Raw genomic sequence first — 25,734 nt, 5'->3', positions numbered from 1 at the left:
TTGCTCTTTAGTACATGCAATGCATTCATTCCCTTGCTTTCTGATGCACAATTCTCAGTGTTGGATCTGGGCTACTAAGTGCTAAATGGAAGCACAAAATATATGGACGGGAAAAACCACACCTGTGTGGATTCCAGTAGGTCATCCCTCAGCACCTCTGTCTCTGGCCAGGTTTCTCTTCAAAAACCTGTAGCATATTCCCAGCTTTCACCACCTTCTTCATGCCTTTTTCCACAATGACACCTTGCTTCACAACTCAGTTAACAGATGGTCTTACTCTTTATTTTTAAGACAAAATTGAAGGCATCATGTCTGATTCCTTCAGTGATCCAAACCTGCACCTTCAAACTTATCCATGCCTACATTTATACCTCCTTTCCTGTGGCCACAGAGGAGGAAATAATGCAAAGATTTTAGTATTCAAAGGTCATTTTGTGTTCACCTGATTGTTATTATTTCAATTATCCTTTTTCTCTCCTTTATGTTGGCATTTACCTTCTACATGCTCAAGTGACCCTTATCTTAGAAAAGTAAAAAAAAAAAAAACCCTCATTTTAACCTTTATTCCTCTGCAGCTGCCAGTCCCTTCTCCAGATATGACAGGTCAGTGAATGCTTATGACGTTCCAACTTCAACACTACTTTGGACCTGATAATTCTTTGTTGTTGGGGCTGTCCTATGCATTGTAGGATGCCTAGCAGCACCCCTGGCCTTTGCTAATTAGATGCCAGCAATACTTCCCCTTACCCAGTTATGACAACCCAAAATGTCTGTAAATCTCTGTTGTGGTGGAGGGGCAAAATTGTTTCAGTTGAGATAAAACTCATAACTCTTTTAAAAAAACTTTTTTTAGTGTCTATTTATTTTTGAGAGACAGAGAGAGACAGAGCATGAGTGGAGGAGGAGCAGAGAGAGAGGGAGACACAGAATCCCAAGCAGGCTCCTGGCTCTGAGCTGTCAGCACAGAGCCCAATGTGGGGTTGGAACCCACGAACCGTGAGATCATGACCTGAGCTGAAGTTGGATGCTTAATTGACTGAGCCAACTAGGCGCCCCATAAAAAAAATTTTTTTTAACGTTTATTCATTTGTGAGAGACAGAGAGAGACAGAACATGAGTGGGGGAAAGGCACAGAGAGAGAATGGGAGACACAGGATCCAAAGCAGGCTCCAGGCTCTGAGCTGTCAGGACAGAGCCCAGCTGGGGCTCAAACTCAGAAACCACGAGATCATGACCTGAGCTGAAGTCGGCTGCCCAACTGACTGAGCCACCCAGGTGCCCCAAAACTGATAGCTCTTATTGAGTAAGCACATGCAAAGAGACTCTGACAAGCTGTAACAACATTTTACTAATAGAAGATAATGTAACTGATTTTGCTACTGGACAAAAATATTGTTCTATTAAGTTACTAGGCTGACAGGAAATCCAGTAGTGAACAGAAAGAGAGGGTAGAAAAAATGTTTTTTTCTGAATATTCTGGGGAATATTCAGAGTGGACATTGAGAGATTTTGTCACTTTGCAAAACACATGCTAATGAATTTCAGTAATTAATTTCATTAGGATCACCTCCTTAAAAATTTTTTTTTCTACGTTTTTATTTATTTTTGGGACAGAGAGAGACAGAGCATGAACGGGGGAGGGGCAGAGAGAGAGGGAGACACAGAATCGGAAACAGGCTCCAGGCTCCAAGCCATCAGCCCAGAGCCTGACACGGGGCTCGAACTCACGGACCGCGAGATCATGACCTGGCTGAAGTCGGACGCTTAACCGACTGCGCCACCCACGCGCCCAGGATCACCTCCTTTTAAAATATGTGTGGTAAGTTAGCAAACTGAATAACTCATTACCATGTATGATGGAAGTGTAGTGACAGGATTTGAAGGAAGAAAAGCATGATTTCATATAGAGAAATGTATGCTCTTTGAAGCACAGTTCAACTTGAAATGATGTTAATGATGTTTACACATACCAAGATATTCAAGTTTGTATCTGCTTTGAAAAAAGTGGCTATGAGTTTGGTTATAAATTATGGACTGTTGTTCTTTAGGACAGAAAGAAAACTATGATGGTTCCGTTAAGCACAGGGAGTGCTTTCTTCATTTCAACACACTTAGCACTGACTGGGGCTACCATTGGATTCAACTGTCTAGGTTGCTCCCTCATGGTGGGCAACATAGGAAGCTGCGTTAGGAAAGGCAGAATGTCTGTGGTGGGACCAGGAGACAAGGTGATTCCAACATGGCCTTGAGCTCTGTGTTTTATTTCAAAATCTTGTCTGTGTTGTAGAGATTTCTGGAGACTTTTGAGACCTAGTGACATGACATGCTGGAAAGATGTTTTAAATCAATTATTTTAGTTTATTGAATGCTTGCTATGTTTCAAACCCTAGGCAGAATTCAGGGAACTATCTGTAACTTTCCTGTAAGTGTGAGACACAGCGGTGTGATGATGTCAGCGCATCCTGGCTCATAAGAACCAATTTTCCATATTTCTCCCCAGCTCTGTGTTTTGTGACTGTAATCGCTATGGTAGAAGTAGTTATACTAAGGATAAGGAACCAAAATATGCCACAAATCAGGGCTTTAAAAAAATTATATTCTTTCCAGAGAACTGTTTTACCAGCACACCACCAAAGATGGGTCTTCTTTTTTTTCCATTTCAAAGCTAAAACTGAAGTTCAGGAAAGTAATTCCCTAAAGTGAGTTTAACTTTGAAAACCACATGAGTTCCTAGGAGGCAAGGCACACTATTAGTATGAGAGAATCCCTTATTTTTCTACTCAAATGGTAGAGTCCAGTTGAGGTTAGGTTTTATCCATAGGGTGTTTGATTTTCCTTTGTTTCTCTTACCTTTCTTACTGAACATAAATGGGTCATGGTTCACAGTCTTTCAGACCTGGATTTTGGTGTAAATTAGAATGTTATTTTTCATCATACTTGGTTTTCTAACAAATATATTATTTGCAAAATATTCCCAGCATTTGATTATTTAACTAACCCCTATTCTATTACTAATCAGTTCTGTTATCCTCAACAAGTTTCCTCTGTTGTCTAGTATTGGGGATGCCACCAGGGACCTCTAAGGTCAATGCCATTCATTCCAGCATGAAGACCTTTATGCTTTTAACAATAGAATGTTTCCATGTGAAAATACTAACATGGAATATAAGTTCTAAATAAAGTAAGATGAGCCTCAAAAGTGAAGTTTGTTATTTTATGATGAAATGAAGTTTTTATTTTGTTTTGAAAGTTTCAGAACCTGAAGCTGAGGGAATTCTACTGTGAAGGAAACCCTCTGTTCCTGAAGGAGCCAGTTACCTCTGTACAACAGGATGATGTCTGGAGTCTACAGGTGAAGCCTTATACCATTCACACAGCTCTTGAAACTAAAGCTATGATTTAAGTTTTAAAGAGTTTTCTTTTAAAGCATTCTTGCCAAACTGGTAAATGATTACAGCAGCCCTAGTCCATTGGCAATGTGGATCCTAGACATAATCTCTTTGACTGGCTTATAGAATCCAATGTAATACTGATTTCTAGAGTGACCAAATTTGGAGAAATGGAAACATTTTATTGGATGAAAAGAAAAGAGAGGAAGTTATTTTCACTTTAACCTTCCAAGTATTTTTTCAGTATTATTTAAAGGGTGTATTTGATTTGTTTTTACCATGGTTTTTGCCTCTTCCTTCCCATTTGCACTTGTCCCTGTTTCTAGTGGATAAAGGAATCTGACCCACAAATCATGTTCACTTTAATCAGACAAATTGATGATATTAAAATATGGAATAGAAAAGCGTAGCAGAGGACTCTCTTTGTGTGTTTTTTAGTGACAGATGAATTAAGATTGCAGATCTTCCCACAGTTGAGTATGAGTCTCCATCATGAATTTGGACTTCTCCGATTCTAAGTATTTAACAGGAATGAACTAATTTATGATTTAGTCCTCCGATAACCTTAAAAAGTAGTGCCATTATTGTCCCCCTTTTACTGATAAACTGAGATCAGGGTAAGTTAAATAACTTGTCCATGTTCACAGAGCTAGTATGTGTTAGTATGATGATGCCAACCTAAAAGCTGGGCTTCAGACTCCATGCTTGGAAAGCTCCATTGTCTTAGAAAGAGTCTGCTGGAAGGTGAGGGAAAGGGAAACAGGGCTAGTCCCTTTCTGGAGGAGGTTCTGGTTTGTGGAGGGGACCAAATGAGCAGTCAACCCAATGTGGCAGTAGTTTCACTGGGATCCCTTGAGGGCAAGAATGTTGCTGTGTGTCCAGCATGAAGATGCAGAGTGAGAGAGAAGTATTTCTTCCCCCTTTTCTAAAACTATAAGGACCCAGGAGCACAAGAATTTTATGTAGGCATGCGCGTGCGTATGCACACACACACACACACACACACACACACACACACGCACAGTTGACCCTTCAACAACATGGGGGTTAGGAGCACAAATCCCCAGGGAGTCAAAAATCCATGCATAAATTTTGATTCCTGCAAAACTTAACTACTAATAGTCTACTGTTGATGGAAGTCTTACCACTAACATAAAGAGTTGATTTACATATTAACACATAACAAATAGGTGTTAATGTATATATGTATTATGTACTGTATTCTTACAATAAAGTAAGCTAGAGAAAAGTGAAGGTTAAGAAAATCATAAAGAAGAGAAAATACATTTATACTACTATGTTGTATTTATTGAAAAAAATCATTGGTTTTGAAAAGCAGAGGGACTTAACATTGTGAGTTTTTATAATCAGTGGGGCTTAACTCCTGGAACTTTAAAAATCAGCAGCTTAGGTCTGGGGGAACCAAAGGGTGGTAGAAAACTGGTTCCCTGCCCTTAAAGAGACTGCAGTATAACAAACAGCCCCAATGATATGGCATAGAAGCTGCGGTTTGAAAAACACCAGGGGTATGGGAAGGCTATTTGTTTACTTATCTCAGAGCCTCTGCAGCAGGGGCAGGGATCTTTAGGAGACTTTTATAAGAACAAAAGAGCTGACAGGCTCTATTTCCCTCCCCCACCCCCTAGCCTAGATACATGGAGACCTGCAGGAACCAGTACAGTGTGAACACTACCTGGCTTGCTGACAGTGTACCCCATACCCATGAAGTTCTGCAGACTCACCCCTCTAGCCCCAGTCTCCCCGGGAGTTTTCCAAAGTGACTACAGGTCCCCTGACACAGTGGACCTGCACAAAACTTGCTAACACTGTGCACCCCACCCTCGCATTCTCCTATTGACCCACCCCCACCAACCTGTCCTCCACGGAAGTCCAGAGGTGTGCCACAAGTGTGGCATTGTGCAAGCAGCCCCAGTAGGGGCCAGCACCACTCCAAAGTGACTTCTGTCCCAGGGAGTGTGGAAGATAACCACACATACTAGTTGAACTGCAGCTCCAGCAGTGGGCTAGGCCAGATATCTGGTCCCACTATAGGCCCCACCCACCAACAAAAGCCTCCTGGGGGACAACACAGGGAGAGTATCCTGCAGTTTGGTGCAACTGCATCTCTGCCCAAGGCAGCCCCAGATTGGTCCATTAACAACAGGGACCAAACCTTGCCAACAACAGGGAAAGTGAGCCATTGTTGGCAATTCCACTGAAGACAAATGCAGCTCAGCCACAAGAGTAGGGTGCACAAAATATATGTAGGAGACACCCTTGAAGCTCCAGATTCTGATGAACAGGAGACATTGCACTACAGGGCATCACAGGACATTTCCTTCATAAGGCCATACCTGCAAGAGCAGGAGACATAGTTGATCTTTCTAACACATAGATACAAAGAGACAAAATGAAAAGACAGAGAAATATGTCCAAAATGAAAGACCAGGACAAAATCATAAGAGAGCTAAACCAAATGGAGATGAGTAATATGCCTGGTAGATAATTTAAATTAATGGTCACAAAGATACTCACTGGGCCTGAGAAAAGAATGGAAGATCTCTGTGAGAACCTCAACAAAGGCAAAGAAAATGAAAAAGAACCATTTAGAGATGAATTCAAAAGATGAAATTAAAAATACACTAGAGGAAATAGAGAATAGATTACAGGAAGCAGAAGCATGGATCAGTTGACTTGGAGGACAGAGTAATAGAAGGTAAACATGCTGAACAGGAGAAAGAAAAAGAGATTAGTAAAAATTGAGAATAGATTAAGGGGCCTCAGCAACACCACCAAGCATAATAACATTCACATTATAAGGATACCAGAGGAGAAGAGAGAGAAAAGGAGGCAGAAAATATGTTTGCAGAAATAATAGCTGAAAACTTCCCAAATCTGGGGAAGGAAACTAGATCCGAATCTAGGCAGCACAGAAAGCCCCCAACAAAATCAGCCCCAGGAGGTCCACACCGAGAGCATTGTAGTTAAAATGACAAAAAGTAGTGATAAAGAGAAAAATTTGAAAGCAGCAAGAGAAGAGAAATCAGTTACATAGAAGGGAAACACCATAAATCTACCAGCTGATTTTTCAGCAGAAACTTTGTAGGCTGGAAGGGAGTGGCATGTTATATTCAAAGTGCTGAAAGGGAAAAAAACAACAACAAACCTTCCATCAGGAATACTCTATAGGAGAGTTAAAGAGTTTCCCAGGCAAACAACGGTTAAAGGAATTCATCACCACTAAACCAGTCTTGTAAGAAATGTTAAAGAGGAATTTTGAATGGAAAGAAAACACTATAATATAAGCAAGAGTAAGAAAGATAGGATGGATAAAAGCAGCAAAATTAAATATATCTATAAAAATCAAAGGATTCATAAAATCAAAGAATGTGAAGTATGACACTATATACAAAAGACATGGAGGGGAGAGAAGTTAATATTTAGTGCTTTTTAGAATGGGTTCAAACTTAAGTGACCATCAACCTAATATAGACTGTTATATGCACAACATGTTATATATAAACCTAATGGTAATGACAAAATAAAAAACCAGTAATAGATGCACAAAAAAATTAAAAGAAAAAGGAATCTAAGTATAACACTAAAAAAAGCCTGCAAACCATGAGAGAAGAGAGCAAGAGAAGAAAGGGACAAGGAACAACTACAAAAACAGCTATAAATCAAATAACAAAATGTCAGCAAATACATACCTACCAATAATTAATTTTTTTCATGTTTATTTATTTATTTTGAGAGAGAGAGCATGTGTGCACACAAGTGGGGGAGGGGCAGAGAGAGAGAGAGAGAGAGAGAGACAGAGGGAGAGAGACAGGGACAGAGAGAATCCCAAGCAGGCTCCACACCATCATCACAGAGCTGGCTGTGGGGCTCAAATTCATGAACCATGAGATCATGACCTGAGTCAAAACCAAGAGTTTGACACTTAATCGACTAAACCATCCAGTTGCCCCGGTAAAGGAATTCAAATATATCACTAAAGAAAGCCAGCAAACCATGAGACAATAGAGGAAGAGAAGAAAGTAACAGAAAAGAACTACACAAACAACCATAAAACAAGTAACAAAATGTCAATAAATACATACCTACCAGCAATTAGTTTGAATGTAAATGGACTAAACACTCTGATAAAAAGACATAGTGTGTCAGAATGGATTAGAAAGCAAGACCTTTCTATATGCTGCCTACCAGGGACTCATTTTAGACCTAAAGATACATGCAGATTGAAAGTGAAGGTGTGGAAGAATACTTATCATGCAAATCGAAAATAAAGCCAGGGTAGCAATATTTATATCAAACAATATAGACTTTAACACAAAAGTTGTAACAAGTGACAAAGAAGGACACTATATAATAATAATAAAGGGGGCAACGCAAAAAGAAGATATAATAATTGTAAATATTTATGCACCCAACATAAGAGCACCCAAATATATAAGGCAGCTATTAACAAACATGAAGTAATCAGTAGTAATACGATAATAGGGGGGTAATTTAACATCCCACTTATATCAATGGACAGATCATCTAAACAGAAAATCAATAAGGAAAGAGGGGCTTTGAATGATACATTGGCCCAGATGGATCTAATAGAAATATTCAGAACATCCCATCCTAAACAGCAGAATACACGTTCCTTTCAAGTGCACATAGAACATTCTCCAGAATAGATCACATGAGGTCATAAAAGAAGTCTTAAAAAATTAAAAAAAAAATTGAAGTCATATAATGCATCTTTTCCAACCATAATGCTATGGAACTAGAAATCAACTACAATAAAAAATCTAGAAAGAACACAAATGCATGGATGTTAAATAATGCGCTACTAAACAATGAGTGGATCAACCAAGAAATCGAAGAGGAAATAAAAAAAATACATGGAGACAAATGAAAATGAAAACACAATGGTCCAAAATTTGGGGGATGCAGAAAAAGCTGTTCTAAGAGGAAAATTTATAGCAATACAGGCCTATATGAAGAAGCAAGACAAATCTCAAACTAACCTAAAGAAGAAAAAGAAGAACAAACAAAAACAAAACAAAACAAAAAAGAACAAAGCCCCAAGCAGTAGAAGGAAGGAAATAATACAGATTAGAGTAGAAACAATGCAATAGAAACTAAGAAAACCAAAACCAAATAAACAAACAAACAACAATAAAAATACCCATAGAACAGATCAATGAAACCAAGAACTGGTTCTTTGAAAAGATCAACATTGATAAACCTTTAGCCAGATTCATAATGAGAGAGAGAGAGAGAGAGGGAGACAGAGAGATACAACTCAAAATCAGAAATCAAAGAGAAGAAATAACAAACAGCACAAAAATACAAAGTATTATAAGAGAATAGTGTGAAAGATTATAGCCAACAAATTAGCCCAAAGGAGATGAATAAATTCCTAGAAACATACCTCCTAAAGCTGAATCAGGAAGAAATAAAAAATTGGAACAGACTGATTACCAGTGATGCAATTGAATCAGTAATCAAAAACCAAACAAACAAAAACCAAAACAACTCTCAACAAACAAAAGTTCAAATGGCTTCACAGGTGAATTCTACCAAGCATTTAAAGAAGAGTACCTAGTCTCCTCAAACAATTACAAAAAAATAGAAGAGGAAGGAAGGTTTCCAAATTCATTCTATAAGGCCAGCATTACATTGATACCAAAGCCAAATTAAGAAACTACAAAAAAAAAGAGAGCTACAGGGCAATATCTCTGATGAACATAGATGCAAAAATCTTAAACAAAATATTAGCGAACAATCCAAAAATACATTAAAAAATTCATTCACCACAATCAAGTGGGATTTATTTCTAGAATGCAAGAGTGGTGCAATATTTGCAAACCAATTAATAGGATACATTACGTCAGCAAGATAAGGAATAAAAATCATATAGTTATTTCAATGGATGCAGAAAAAGCATTTGACAAAGTACAATATCCATCCATGATAAAAAAACTCTCAACAAAGTAGGTTAGGGGGAACATCCCTCAACATAATAAAGGCCATATATGAAAAATTCATAACAGACACCATACTCAATGGGAAAAAACTGACAGCTTTCCCCCTAAGATCAGAAACAAGACAAGGATGTCTGCTCTCACCTCTTTTATTCAACCTGGTACTAGAAGTCCTAGCTGCAGCCAGCAGACAAGAAAAGAAGTAAAAGACATCTGAATTGGTAATGAAGAAGTAAAAGTTTCACTATTTGCAGATGGCACGATACTGTATATAGAAAACCCTAAAGACCACCAGTAAGCTGCTATAAATGATAAATGAATTTAGTAAATTCTCAGGATACAAAATCAATATACAGAAATCTGTTGCATTTCTATACACTAATAACAAGGCAGCAGAAATAGAAATTCATTGAATAAACACTTTTATTTATAATCGCACCAAAAATAATAAAATACCTAGGGCAAACTTAACCAAAGAAGTGAAGACCTATACTCTGAAAACTATAGCACATTAATGAAAAAAATTGAAGATGACATAAACAAATGGGAAGATAGTCCATGGTCATGGACTGGGAGAATAAATCTTGTTAAAATAGCCATACTACCCAAAGCAATCTAAAGATTAAATGTAATCCCTATAGAAATACCAACAGCATTTTTCACAGAACTAGAACATCTTAAAATTCGTATGGAACCATAAAAGACCACAAATAGCCAAAGCAATCTTAAAAAAGGAGAAAAAACTGGAGGAATCTCAATCCCAGATCTCAAGATACACTACAAAGCTACAGTAATCAAAAAGTATGGTACTGGCACAAAAATAGACACATAGATCAATGGAACAGAACCCAGAGTCCAGTAATAAACTCATAATTATATGGTCAACTAATTTACAACAAAAGAGGCAAGAATATGCCATGAGAAAAAGACAAATGAGAAAAAGACAAACTCATAATTATATGGTCAACTAATCTACAACAAAAGAGGCAAGAATATGCCATGAGAAAAAGACAAATGGTATTGGGAAAAGTGGATAGTTACATGCAAAAGATTGCAACTGAGTCACATTCTTATACCATTTACAAAAATAAACTGAAAATGGATTAAAGACTTAAATGTGAGACCTGAAACCATAAAAATCTAGAAGAGAGCACAGGCAGTAATTTCTCTGACATTGGCTGTAGCAGCATTTTTCTTGATATTTCTCCTAAGGCAAGGGAAACAAAAGCAAAAATAAACTCTTGGGACTACATCAAAATCCAAAGCTTCTGCACAGCAAAGGAATCAATCAACAAAACAAAAAGACAATGTACTGAATGAGAGGAGATATATGCAGACAATATATCTGATAAGGGGTTAATATCCAAAAAATGTAAAGAACTTCTATAACTCAACACTGAAACAACAAATAATCCAATTAAAAATGGGCAGAATACATGAGTAAACATTTTCCCAAAGAAGATACACAGAAGGCCAAGAGACACATGAAATGATGTGCTCGACATCACTCATCATCAGGGAAATGCAAATCATAACCACAATGAGATACCACCTCACACCTGTCAGAATGTCTAAAATCAAAAACACCTGAAGCAACATCTGTTGGTGAGGAAGTGGAGAAAAAGGAACCCTGTGCACTGTTGGTGGGAATGCAAACTGGTGCAGCCACTCTGGAAAACAATATGGAGGCTCCTCAAAAAATTAAAAATAGAATTACCCTATGATCCAGTAATTCCACTAGTCGGTATTTACCCAAAGAATACAAAAACACTAAGACAAAAAGATATATGCACCCTACATTTATTGCAGTATTATTTACAATAGCCAAATTATGGATCCATTGATAGATAATAAAAAGATGTGAAATACACACACACACACACACACACACACACGTATCTACACACACAGTCGAATATTACTCAGCCTTAAAAAGAAATGAAATCTTGCCATTTGCAACAACGTGGATAGATCTAGAGGGAATAATGCTAAGTGAAGTAGGTCAGTCAGAGAAATACTGCATGATTTCACTCATGTGGAATTTAATAAAAAAAATTAACAAAGAAAAATGAGACAAAAAAACCCCAAACTCGTAAATATAGAGAACAATCTGGTGGTTGCCAGAGGGGCGGTAGGTGGAGATGGGTGAAATACGGGAAGAAGATTAAGAGTACATTTATTGTGGTGAGCTCTGAGTTATGGATAGAATTGTTGAATTACTATATTGTACACCTGAAAGTAATATAACACTGTATGTTATACTGGAATTTAAAATAAATAAATAGGAAGGAAGGAAGGAAGGAAGGAAGGAGAAGGAGAGGAGAAGGGAGGAGAGGAGAGGAGAGGAAAGGAATCAACATATGACTAGATCCACACAATTCAAACCTGTGTTGTTTAAAAGGGTCAGTTGGTGGTGCCTGGGTGGCTCAGTCGGTTGAGCGTCCGACTTCAGCTCAGGTCACAATCTCGTGGTCCGTGAGTTTGAGCCCCGCGTCGGGCTCTGGGCTGATGGCTCAGAACCTGGAGCCTGCTTCCGATTCTGTGTCTCCCTCTCTCTGCCCCTCCCCATTCATGCTCTGTCTCTCTCTGTCTCAAAAATAAAAAAAGTTAATAAAAAAAATTAAAAGGGTCAATTGTACTTAGTAGAAAAAATGATTTTTACTTATATTAATAATTTGGGTATTTTTAAAAGTATCTCTAAGATTTTTTTCTTAGAAATGTGCCAAATTTATTATACATTTTATATTTGTACTTAATCCTTTTTACTGGATATTTGGGTAACGTTACTGATTTAAACTACTTTAGAAAATATTTTTTAAGAGTTTTAATTTTTTTAGTAACCTCTACACCAAGTGTGGGGCTTGAACTCATAACCCCTGAGATCAAGAGTCACATGCTCCACCAACTGAGCCATTCAGTTTGTATTTTTTAAAATTAATTTATTTATTTTGGGGAGTGGGGGAGGGACAGAGCAGAAGGGAGAGGGAATCCCAAGTAGGCTCGGCACTGTCTCCACAAATCATGAGATCATGACCTGAGACGAAATTGAGTCAGATGCTTAACCAAACTGAGCCACCTAGGTGCCCCTGAGGCGCCCTGATTTAAGTACTTTATCTGTCAAAGAATTGTAGCGCTTTGATTTAGGCTATGCCTTGGTTAGGATTTTATTTTTAAGCTTATTTATTTATTTATTTAGAGAGAGAGACAGAGAGAGAGAGAAGAGAGGAGAGAGAGAGAGAGAGGGAGGGGAGAGAGAGTCACAAGCAGGTTCCGTGCTGTCAGTGCAGAGCCCAATGCTGGGCTCAATCTCACGAACTGTGAGATCATGACATGAGCCGAAATCAAGAGTCGGAGACCCAACTAATTGAGCTACCCAGGCACCTCTATTTTTTTTTTTTTTTTTAATTTTTAGAGACAGAGAGTGCACAAGTTGGGAGAGAGACCTTTACTTTTAAGAGATGTCCTAAAAAATACTGTTGGTCATGCCAATAGTATCTTACTTTATATATACTAGCAGTTCCAAGTAATAACTTTATATTTCAGTGGTATATGTTATTCTTCCAAAGTAACATATTGGCAGCAAGTAGGAGAATAATATAATTAATGGGTAATATAAGAGTTATCAAGAGACATATCAAGTGCAACAAACATGTTTGGTTCCAGAAATCATAAATGGAAAAAGTGAACTGTATGAATTGTGACCTTTTTATAGGTCCCATGTATTCCAACAAATTTTTCTACCATCTGCTGTTTTGGGGAGTGAATCCTTATTTATTAGTTTTCTGCTTTATAGTGAGACCTAGCCTTTGAGTTCTGGTAGCTAAAAACTTACCTCTAAAATCATTATTTCACTCTGAATCACACACTATGCTGTGTGTAAGTAGTTAAAGAAAAGGTGATAATAGACATCTAATTTAGAAGTCCTAGTAATATTAGTGCGAATGAGTAATTCTTTCAGAAAGGATAATCTTTTTATGTCACCATTCAGGAAAAAGAGCTAAAATGAGTAGGAGGTTATTCTGCTGACGGATCAGACAGTTAGGGAGACTGTGCATAAAGGCAGCTTTCTCAGTTTCTCAGATGCTTGTTAGGTGGAATGGACAGAGTAATAAGGAACAGGGAGACAGCAATTTATAGGATTTTGTTGTTATTTTTTTAAGATTTTAATTGGGCACATGAGTGAGGACTATGTATATACATATGTATGTATGTATTTCCAAAGATTCCTGTTAGAGCCTATTGTGGACCATTTTAACACCAGTGGGAAATCTTTCACTTTGGCCAGAAAAAAACAGTTCCATAAATTATTAAAATTCATGCAATGTTTGTGGAACATTTATACAGGGCTTCCATGCTACCAGCACAAGAGGCTCAGTTAGCAGAGTAAATCAAATATTTGTTTTATTTGCTTGCTCAGTGAAGATTTGATTTTATGTATTATATAGTATTTTACTGTAAAATGACGACGTTGTTGATGGTCATGGCAAAAGCCAGCTTATATTTTCTAGCCACCCTTTTGTTATTTAATATTATAATTATTACCAAAAGTTAAGTTTCTGGACATGGCTGTGTGGATAGGTTTAATACAGATTGAATTCAGACATTTGGGTAATAGAAATCAGTGCTCTTTGCTAATATGACTATTCAGGTACTCACTGAAGTAGGTAACTTAGACCAGTGCACCTTAAAGTTGAACAGGCATACTGATTACCTGGAGAAACTTGTTAAATTGCAGATTCTGATTCAGTAGGTCTGGAATATAGCTGGAAGTCTGAATTTCTAAAAGGTTTCCAGATGATGCAGATTCTGGTCCTTGAGTCACAGTTTAAGTTCTAAGGATTTAGACATTAGTAAATATGACAGACTCAGTTATTGAGTCCAGTATGAATATTTGCACAGTCCTTGCTGCTTGTAATGAGAGGTATAAAATTTGAACCTAAACTTGAATAATGTAATTTTTTTAATTTTGGATTTATCTTTAAAAAAATTATTATTGTTTTTATTTTGAGAGAGAGAAAGAGAGCAGGTGTGAGTGGGGGAGGAGCAGAGAGAGAGGGAGAGAGAATTCCAAGCAGGCTCCATGCTGTCAGTGCATAGCCTGACACAGGTCTCTGTCTTACAAACTATAAGATCATGACCTGAACCAAAACCAAGAGTTGGATGCTTAACTGACTGAGCCACAGGCACCCCAATTATGTAAATTTTTAATAATTTGGATTCCTCTATATAAGAGAGATAGAAATATTAAGATGGAAGTAACTTCCTTTTCTTTCTTTTTCTTTCTTTCTTTCTTTCTTTCTTTCTTTCTTTCTTTCTTTCTTTCTTTCTTTCTTTCTTTCGTTTATTCCTGAGAGACAGAGAGAGACAGGGCATGAGCGAGGGAGGGGCAGAGTGAAAGAGAGACACAGAATCTGAAGCAGGCTCCAGGCTCTGAGCTCTCAGCCCAGAGCCTGATGCAGGGCTTGAACCCCCAAGCCGTGAGATCATGACCTGAGCCAAAGTCGGACGTTTAACCGACTGAGCCACCTAGGCACCCCTCTTTTCTTATATTATTGAAAACTAATTTATAATGCCCATCATTGGCAATAAAATTCATTATATAGATTATGGAAAACTAATTTAACAGAAATTGTGAAGAATAAGCCAAAAATATAAATTAATATAATTAATATAATTTTTTTTTTTAAATCTAGGAAATAACATCAAGATTTATAATGAATGAGCTCTCAGAAAAGAATCCTTTTGTAATGCAAGCTATAACATGGCACCCACTGGTCAGGAACATAATGTCTCAGAGAAGAAAATGTGCAATATGTGAAAAGTACTTTTTAACAATATGGCTGGAATGTGTTGAATTTGTTCCTCCATCAAAGGTAAATGTGAGTAGAGCATAATATCTCCTCTTTTTCTTTGTCCTTCTCTAAGTGAGCCAATACTAACTAGATTTTTATCTAAGAATTGACTTGTATGATAGTATAATGGTTTTTATTGAGCTTTGTTGAGATATGATTGACACATAACATTATGTAAGTTTAAGGCATAAAGCATGTGGATTTGCTACATTTATAAATTGCAAAGTGGTGTTGGGAAACAACAGATGGTGGGGAAAACTGGACAGCGACATATAGAAGAAAGAAACTGGACCACTTTCTTACAGCATACACAACAATGAGTTCAAAATGGTTGAAGGATCTACATGTGAGATAGGAAATCATCAAAATCCTGGAGGAGAACATAGGCAGCACCCTCTTTGATCTTGGCCATAGCAGTTTCTTACTAGGCACATCTCCCTGAGGCAAGGGAAACAAAAGCAAAAATGAACTATTGGGACTTCATCAAGATAAAAAGCTTCTGTAAAGGAAACAATCAGCAGAACTAAAGGCAACCTTTGGAATGGGAGAAGATATTTGCAAATGACCTATCAGATAAAGGGCTAGTATCCAAAATCTATAAAGAACTTACCAAACTCAATACCCAAAAAAACTATATAATCCAGTTAAGAAATGGGCAGAAGACATGAACAGACATTTCTTCAAAGAAGACATAAAAATGGCTAACAGATACATGAAAAGATGCTCAACATCAGTCATCATCAGGGACATGTAAATAAAACCACAATGAGATACCATCTCACACCTGTCAGAATGGCTAAAAGTAACAACTCAGGCAACAACAGATGTTGGCAAGGATGCAGAGAAAAGGGGATCCCTCTTAACACCATTTGTGGGAATGCAAACTGGTGCAGCCACTCTGGAAAACAGTATGGAGATTCCTCAAAAAGTTAAAAATAGAACTACCCTATATCCCAGCAATTACACTGCTAGGTATTTATCCAGAGGATACAAGAATACTGAGTTGAAGGACACATGTACCCCAATGTTTATAGCAGCACTATCAACAATAGCCAATTGTTTGGAAAGAGCCCAAATGCCCATTGACTGATGAATGGATAAAGAAGGTGTGGTATATATACATGATGGAATATTACTCAGCCATCAAAAAGAATGAAATCTTGCCATTTGCAATGGTTATGCCAAGCGAAATAAGTCAGAGAAAGATACACCATATGATTTCACTCTTATGTGGAATTTAAGAAACAAAACAGATGAACATAGAGGAAGGAAGTGAAAAATAAGATAAAAACAGAGAGGAAGGCAAACCATAAGAGACTATAGAGAACAAACTGAGGGTTGCTGGAGCTGTGGTGGGTGGGAGGATGGACTAGATGGGTGATGGGCATTAAGGAGGGCAACTGTTGTGATAAGCACACCGGGTGTTATATGTAAGTGATCAATCACTAAATTCTTCTGAAACCAATACTATACTATATGTCAACTAACTTGAATTTAAATAAAATCTTGGAAGGAGAAAAAAAAAAAAACCTGGGAGTGTCAGAAACTTGTGAGAAGAAAAAAATTGAAAAGGAAAATTGCTTTGCATTGAAACAACCACTGATCCTAACTTTATTAAAATAATTGAAAAAATTTAAAAAGTAACATTTAGTAAGTATGTGATAGTGAAAAAGTATGTAGCATGGAATTAGAATAAGTATATAGTAGGAATTTATAAATTATGCCAAAATATTAAAGATATTTAAAAATTGGATACAGAAAATTTAGATTGGGGGGGGTGCTGGGTGGCTTAGTTGGTTAAGCATCTGGCTTTGGCTTAGGTCATGATCTCATGCTTTGTGAGTTCAAGCCCCTCATTGGGATCTCTGCTGTCAGCAAGGAGCCTGCTTTAGATCCTCTGTCCCCCTCTGTCTCTGCCCCTCTCTCATACTCTCTCTTGCTCTCAAAAACAAAAACAAAACCAAAAACAAAAAACATTAAAAAAATAAAATTTAGATTGGAATATACATTACCAGGGACTTAGCAACTGAAACATGGTATTTTCATGGGTTTGTTTAGTTCCCTGTTTCTTGAGTGAAAACGTGCACAAAATACATGGGGATGATAATCAGATTAACCATGTTGGTAAACAGTTGCTTTCATATATTTTTAGGATGTTGTGCTGCTTTTCCCAGTTAAGCAGAAAGAGATTATACAAAAACTAGTTTGCCTAGAAGCCTCCCTTTGTATTAAAAAATTTTAATATCTTAATTATCTTTTAAGGAGCTAAACTTAGAGAATGCTGACCTTTAGAGTAAATACTTCATCATGACGGGAGAGCCCATTTGATAATGCCAACGTCTGGTAGCTCTGTTGTGCCTTACAGAATGTTCTGTCTCTGATGGAATTTGCCATCTGAAGGCACAGTTGAAGGAGGGTGACACTTGATGACAAATGGGTCTTTATTCTTGACATAAAACAACTAGAAACAACCAAATATCAAATTGTAATTGCTTTTATTTAGGTGAATGTAAAATGATGTGGTACTTATCTTATGAAGTAGTGAGGTGAGGAAAATAGTTGATGAAGAGTTTTGCTCGATATCGAATATTATTAACCTTTACCATAATTCATCCAGATGCTTTTGTCTTTTTTCAAATGTTATAGCTGTTGCCATCTGAGTTCAGTGAGTCCTTAGTAGTGATAGAATTATCAATAATTTCAGTGTAATTGATATTTAAGTATTAACTGCTAATGATATAAATCTTTGAAATTAATCCTTTTTAGTTACTACCAACTTGGGCCATAGTGACTTAGAAGTAACCTAAATGGTGTTATAAAATCCATTCCAAACACTTGAGAGTGATCCTGAGCCCAAGATATGCATTTGATAGTTTTCATTTTGTATAGTTACATTAGTTGAACTTAACATTTCCCCAGATACCTTTAAAGTTGAAGAGTTTAGGGAGGGAACAGTTTGGAACATGAACTCTCAACCCTGTGTAGAATGATGTAATGTAATTAAAACTACCCTCAAAAGAGATTAGATTGAGTAAGTTTCACTACAAATGAATGAAAATGCTGATCTACTTTATGAAAATAAATGAAAATTTGCAACCTTAATTCCTTTTTTATGACAAGCTGCCAGTAATGAAACATAATATAAGATTACATTTAATAATTTTATTCATTACTTATAGAGAAAAATCTTACTTTGCAGTAAAAAGTTATTACTGTTTAGATACCACTGACATTCATTTATGAAACTGATCATTTCAACCAGCCAACTGTGAAAATGAATGTAGGTTTTAAAACATTTATGCAGTGGTTAGTCAATTTAATGTACATTAGCCACTAAGAGGATCAGAAGGCATCACATTTCTAATTCTAAACAGTCGTGAAAGTAATATGTACTTATTGTTCAGAAAAATTGAAATGGTGTGAATGATCCTTATTATTTTATTCAGAAAATAACAAAACAATTATAGTATAAATTAACTCACACTGTATCTTGATTACTTCTAGGGGAACTCATTGAATTCTCTTTTTCTTTAGAAAACTCTCGTTGTTGTTGTTGTTGTTGTTGTCCTCCTTCTCCTTCTCCTTCTCCTTCTGCTTCTCCTTCTCCTTCTCCTTCTCCTTCTCCTTCTCCTTCTCCTTCTCCTTCTCCTTCTCCTTCTCCTTCTCCTTCTCCTTCTGAGAGAGGGTGGGGGGCGGGGAGAGGGAGAGAGAATCTTTAAGCAGACTCCACACCCAGCTTGGAGAAGTGGGGCTTGAATCCCGAGATCGTGACCTGACCTCCCTTTTGTTCTTAAACTGCTGGGTAGAGTTGCAGTTGTCTTCAATCTCTATGATTATTTTTTTCTTCTAAAGAATCTCAAATTGCATTCAACTTCAGTACATTTTTCTGAAGCTATGTGTCACCAAAATGTTTGAACCTCCCACGTGAAATTCAAAGGACATTGGTTACACAGAGGTGGTGCTTGAGAGCAGGGTTGCTCTGGAGAGGAGAGAATGCTGCTTAGCTGGATGGGTGGCTGCAACATGAGCAGGATTTTCTTTCTGGTTTCTGCCTTACTGTAGTTCAAAGTGCCCTGTGGGTGGAACAGCCATATAATCTATTAATTAAGCCAAGATGCTTTTGAGAGTAAAAGTGAACATTATCCATGAACTGGAAAACCAGCAGGAAATCGGGACTGTTCTGGGCAAATTCAAATGTATGGCTATACTTCTTAAATGGTGCCATTAACTTTAGAGTAGTGCTCATTGCTGGCTTTTATCACTGTTGATGTGGAGGAGTTGTCATTCTGAATGTTCATCTTAAATTTTCAAATTATTTTTGGTGGCTCCCTACATTTTTGAGGTCCTGCTTTAAAAGGGAAACTGTGGGTGCTAAGTACAGTGCCAATAGGTGGGGGGGCCTGGTTGGTCCCAAATGGCTTAAAATCTAAGAGTTTAAACTCTAGAGATGCAGAAGACACTGGCAATAAAAACTAAAATGAGTGGTAAGAGATTTAGTGCTTCAAAGTGGAAGGTGAGATAATTGTAGGTTGTCTGGCCTGGGAAATGCCAGAAAGATTCTGGGACTTCACAAGACCTTGATACAGGTAGAATTCAGATACATGGAGAAGGAAGCACAGGGGATATTTTAGGAGAAGAGAATGACATGGAGGAGAATGAATCTTGTTCATAGGGCAGTGAATCAATTAAATAGGTTCATAGATGGAAATTGGAAGAGGAGACATTATTTAAAAAATGAGGTCAAATTCTATGAAGCTGTCAAAGGATAGAATAAGGAGTTTGAATTTGATCCCATTTGGGAAATGGAGTCCTACTGAATATGTGGGGACAAACCAATGATATAAAGAAAGATGTATTTTAGAAGGAATCATTTGGCAGTATTGTACAGGATTAATTGGAAGCTGAAGAGGAGGGAAGCTGAAGAAAAGAGATCTATTAGTGGTTGTCTAGCGTCGGTGTAAGAGGTAGTAGTAGAAATGCAAGGAAAGGAACCTCCATGGGGAAGGAAGCATGACAGGACTTGAGTGGTTGGATAAGGGAAGCCACAGAAGGGTGTAAAAGAGAAAACCAGAAAACTCCAGAGGAAGCTTTCTGTGAGAGCAAGACCCCGGTTTTTATCTCAGATATACTGTTACAAGTGATGTGTGATAATTCAAGTGAATATGTTTAGCCAGTTGGAGACAGGTTAGAACAGCGAAGCAGTGTACTTCTGCGCATTATCTGAAAATGTGTACACTTTTCAACAACTGTTCATTCTTTCAGAGAGTTCTGCATATTGTTATTAAACCATAATCAGAGCCCTCCTTTGGTAAAAGACGCTGGGAGGCATGCTATGACTTAACGCAGATCGAGAGTTTGGTGAACTTAGATTCTAGTCCGGTCTCTAGCTTGAACTCTGAGGCTTAAGGTAAACCACATTTCTTCTCACTATATCTGGACTAATTTCCTTATCTGGACCATGAAGAGATGAGACCAAAGTCTCTTCTAGCTCCAGAATGACCGAGGGGCTGTCACAGTCATGCTTTTCATGGTCCTGCTAATTTGGAACATGATACCAGTATTAGTTTCCTATTGTTTCTATAACAAATTGCCATAAACTTGGTGTCTTAAAAAAATTCATTATCTTGCAGTTTAAGTAGGTCAGAAGTCCAACATGAGTCTCGCTGAGCTAAGATCAAGGTGTCAGCAGGGCTACATTCCTTTCTGGAGGCTCTAGGGGAGGATCCATTTTCTGGTTCTTTCCAGCTTTTAGAGGCCACTGACGTTCGTTGGCTCATGGCTCCTTCCTCCGTCCTCACAGCAACATTAGCGGATCTGGTCCTTCTCATGTCACATCACTTGGATCTTCTCTTCTGCCTCCTTCTTCCATTTTTAACAATCCTTGTGATGAAAACAAAGCAAAACAAAACAATCCTTTTGATGAAATTGGGTCCACTCAGATAATACAGAATAATTATGGGTCCCTCAAGGTCCTTATCTTAACAACACCTGTAAGATCCCTTCTGCTATGTAAGGTAACATACATATTCACAGCTTCCAGGGATTAAGACATGAACATCTTTGTGAAGTGTTGGGGGGATATTATTCTGCCTTCTATGATACTTTTCCCAAGAAACAGGAAACCATCTTACTTTTTTTTCGTATTCTGTATGCTTCATGTAATACTGAAACCTTATTCAAAGCTTTAGTTTATACTGTGTGCTATACATATATATTTTGTGATAATTTTTTATTTCTCAGTTTAAAAGATGACAGTGACTATCACCGATAAGGCATGTGTTGAATGATTTTTTTTTAAAAATCTCAATTCCACCATTCAATAAATATAAAACTTAGTGAATATATGTTTTTAAATTTAAAGTACAGAGCTACTTTTTCCTAAAATAGGGAGAAGATGTAATCATCTATTCATTTGCTTTATGAAAGAATGCATTTCACTATAAAGAGTGAAAAATTAGCCTGTAGTATAGCTTTTTTACATTTTAAAGCTTTTGCTACAAAGATATTTCAGAATAAAAGTATGTCTAATCATAGACCAATTCCTTTTCCTTTCCTAACCTCAACTTGACAAAAAGGGGCTTTCGAGTGTTTCAATTTCTATCTGTAAACAACGACCAAAGCAGTAGTTATCTTACAGAGTCCTGAAGTTATGTTAATTGATGTTTGTGAAGAGAGGTCCTCTATAAGAGGGTGTGTGATTATTCCTTCATGACATGCTCATGTCAAATGGACAGGTGTCATACTGGCAGAAAGCACTATCATGATCCCACAAGTGGACATAAAAATTTAAATGGTTATCAACAGGCTAGGTATTCGAGACTTTCTTTTTTTATGAAAACATTACTGAGTCCAGTGACTCTAGGTGGAAAAGTATATGGCCAAGGAATTATGCTGAGTTCATTTTTCTCAGTAAAATTTCCAGGAAACAGTTTATAGCCCTGAGAAATATTTTATCAGAAATAGTAATAATTAAGTTATAGAATAATTACAAAGTTTCACATTCAGTACAAAACTGATAATGGCCCTTGGTAAAATAAAGTTCTAAAAAGTTAAATAAAACATTTTATTCTAACTAAACAGTAATACCCCCAAGTAGGGGAAAGAGGGATACAGACACTTCATATTGGCACAAGGGAAATGGCTAAAACCACAGTGGAAATAGAAAATACCATCGATCGTTTCTGTTGTAAACTTTGTATCTCATGGAGAAACTGGACAAAGCAAATCAGATTAACTCTATGGCTCCACTTGTTTCCTTGGTAGATGTTTGACTTTCTATAACCTCCTCTTGGCTCATGGCTCTACTCTTTGTTCTAACTTCTTAAACAGCAGCTAAGTGAAGTGTGTTAGCATGGCTTATTTTTATAGCCCTTAGTTCTAGATGATAGGTACTTCAGTAGTAAGCCAAGGTTGCTGGTGGCATGAGAGGCTTGTCTACCATATGCAAAGGGAAAAAACACATTTAGCTTTTGAGTGCAGTTTCAACACTTTGTCATTGTAATCTAATTGACCAGTAGGATCTCTTGTCTATTTAAAATACTATACATAATGTGTGTATCATTAGAAAACTGATTATGAATTCTTCTTCCCCTAATGTAGTCACATTGTTGATATCCCATGATTCAACATTTTATGGTCTATTTATTGTTTATACTGTGTTGTTTCCCCAATACAATATGCACATTCCTGAAGTTTTGCTCCCACAGCTCACTCTTTCTGAATGTCCTTCATGTCCTTTCTAGGCAGTCATATCCTAGTCATCCTTTAAAACTCAGCTCACTATTTTCTTATACTGTGAAATCTTGCTTAATGTGCAGCCTATGGTGGTGTCTCCCTTCTTGGAAATATCATAGAACCTATCATAGTATTGAGTCTTTTGTTTCTAGGTTTTTTGTGTGTTTATGTCTTAGCTTTCCAACTAGATGCTGAAAAGATTCTTTGAGGCAGAGATTATTTGTTATATCTCTGTATCCTTGGCATGTTGCTTAATGTGGTTCAAGTTTTAGGTTGCTTATAATTTTTCAGAACTCCTGGTTGCAAACTAACGAAACCCAACTTACACAGTAACTAATAGCAAGTGATAAAGAAGGCTTAGGAATGGGTCTGGCTGAATATTTAGTCATGCTGGATCAGGTAACCCAAAGTTATCATGAGGAATCTCTCCTTCTATGTGTATTGTGTCTGCTTTCCTTGGTCTCCATTTTGCACTTATTGTAAGCTAAACTATGCCTTCTGGCAGTAGAGGGAGAGCTTCCCTCAGTAGATCCAGCAAAGCCCTGGGGCCGATGTTCATTGGCTTTATTGGACTGTCCTGGGTTATGTGTCCAGCTTGAATTATGTGGCTAAGTCTTCAGCCAAGGAGTGGGATCAGTTGTCTTCTCTGTTCCATAACATACGCACTGAAATCAGTGAAAAGGTGGTTCCCAAAAGGAAAAGATGGGCTTTTGTGCCAGCAGAATGGGGAATAGATGCTGGCCAGACAAAAACAAGATGCTTATTGGAGATTTCAGTAAATGTTGGCTGATTGATCAACTAAACCTCCTTCTAGGAATAGAGTCAGATTTGTAGAGATTCTATACAATTTTCTACCTTCATCCAAAATATTTTATCATTAGAATAGTGCCATGTATCCTCTGAGCACTTCATAGCCATGGTTGGAGGTGGATGTGAAGGTGATATGATATATGACTTGGACTCCCCACCGATTTGCCACCAAAGCTGAAAGGCTCTTACTCTCTCAAGGATGGATTAATAAATGTGCTTAGGTATTTGAACCCTTAAATGGGCCCTCAGTTCTTTTGTGGAAGAGTGAACAAAACAGTAATGAAATCTCTCACTGGGGCTTGTGATGATGACAGCCCAGTGGGCTCGTGATAAAAGTAGCATTGTCGACCAATTAAACTACTAGTTGTGTGACTCTGTTTTGGATTCTCTTACTAATAGCTATGTTGACTTCAGAAGTTGTTTATAAAGAATGTAAATGGTAAGCTTTTGAAGTTGCCATTATTTCCAGTATTCGTGCTCAAGACATGTATACTAAGTTGGCTAAGAGTTCTGACTGCCTATTTTGTGCATGGAGAATGAAAATCAGAGATTTGAAGTACAAAAACTTACACAGTGGGCAACTTGCTGAAATCCAGCCAATGAAAATCAACATTATGGATAGTGAGCAAAGAATACTAATTTCCATGGGAAATGGGTGATGGACAGACCAAACGAGGACATTCATTGGGAGTTCAGTAAATGTCTGCTAACTGATCAATTTAACATCCTGTAGGACAGATGTCAGGTTTGTGTGGATTCTGTATTTTTACCTTCATTACAGACACTTTATTGCTAGATAGTATAATAATATATTTGGGTAAGAGCATAGACAATCCTTTACCATTTAAATTTTGTTTAGTGTTGAATATGCCTTTCTTAGCTAGTTAATTTGTTTATTTGTGCATGAGAAAGGAGCACATCAAGCATAAATAGAACACTGTGCCCTTTAGAAATTAATGCTGTGAAATCTCTGAGAAAGCTAATACTTATTTTATTCAAAAATATTGGAATATTGCTTTAATGTTATTTTTAATCTTTACCTTTTAGAAATGGAAGATAAGCAGAAATCTACAGCTGGTACCTCTTCAAATATTAATTTGTTCTTACACATGTTTTAATCAACGCGGCCCTAACCTCTTTGGAATTGCTCAAGTGTAGAGCCGGTGAGAAGCTCATGTAGAGACTCACATGACTTGCCCCATCAGTTCTGCACACAAAGTCAGATTATGCCCTACTATGGTACCGTGCTGTCTCTCCTCTCTTTGCCAATACATTAAGCAAAGGAAGAAAAAGAATTTACTTGTAAAGATCCCAACTTAAGCACTATAGTCTACCGTTAGCTTGTTTTTAGACTCTAGGTGTGCTGTTTCTTCTTTGACTTAAAAACAAAATAAAGAAGGGAAAAATAAAGGTCTGTGTGGCAAGTGTCATTCTTCCCTGTCATTTTATGACCACCACCCTCCTTTTCTAGATAAGTGTTGAGAGATTGTGATGGGGACAAGGATTTATTTTATGCATGTTTTGCAATTGAAAGAGAATTACTTTTTAATGTTAGACAGTTGTATCCCATTTGTATGATTTCAGCTGAGCTCTTATTTTTTAAGAGGCACTAACGTCTTATTGACTAAAATAAAACCATTCCACTTAAAACGGAGTAGAAGGCTGGAAACTCAGGCTTGGTTACTTCTAACATCCCTTTGTTTCCACTTTTAAAGTTTTATTCTATCTTTATTTTTGTTTTTCACAAGAAACCTACAGAAGCCAGGGCAGTAGCACTGAAATGAGAATTTGACTCATTTTCTCTGAAGGACAACAGAAAAGTAGAAAAAGAAATTACGAAAATGTACAGTATAACATAGACTAGTAGTCTCTTAAAAAAAAGTTTTTTTTAATGTTTATTTATTTTTGAGAAAGAGAGACAGAGCACAAGCCGGGGAGGGGCAGAGGAGGAGGGAGACACAGAATCAG

General features: G+C 37.3%; 1 protein-coding gene across 1 annotated transcript in view; it reads left to right on the top strand.

Moving 5' to 3' along the window:
• LRRC69 (leucine rich repeat containing 69) overlaps positions 1-24,933 on the top strand; it is a 79,074-nt gene extending 54,141 nt beyond the window's left edge. The window contains 3 exon segments of the mRNA XM_025922890.2: positions 3,251-3,352; positions 15,064-15,243; positions 24,814-24,933. Of these exon segments, the coding sequence (XP_025778675.2) occupies positions 3,251-3,352; positions 15,064-15,243; positions 24,814-24,933 (402 nt within the window).
• Positions 24,934-25,734: the final 801 nt, after the last annotated feature.

The sequence above is a fragment of the Puma concolor genome, chromosome F2, assembly GCF_028749965.1.
Source record: "Puma concolor isolate L17-30 chromosome F2, mPumCon1.1.hap2, whole genome shotgun sequence".
Taxonomy (NCBI): Eukaryota; Metazoa; Chordata; class Mammalia; order Carnivora; family Felidae; genus Puma; species Puma concolor.
The sequence above is the reverse complement of the archived record's forward strand: the minus strand, read 5'-3'. Positions and strand labels throughout refer to the sequence as shown.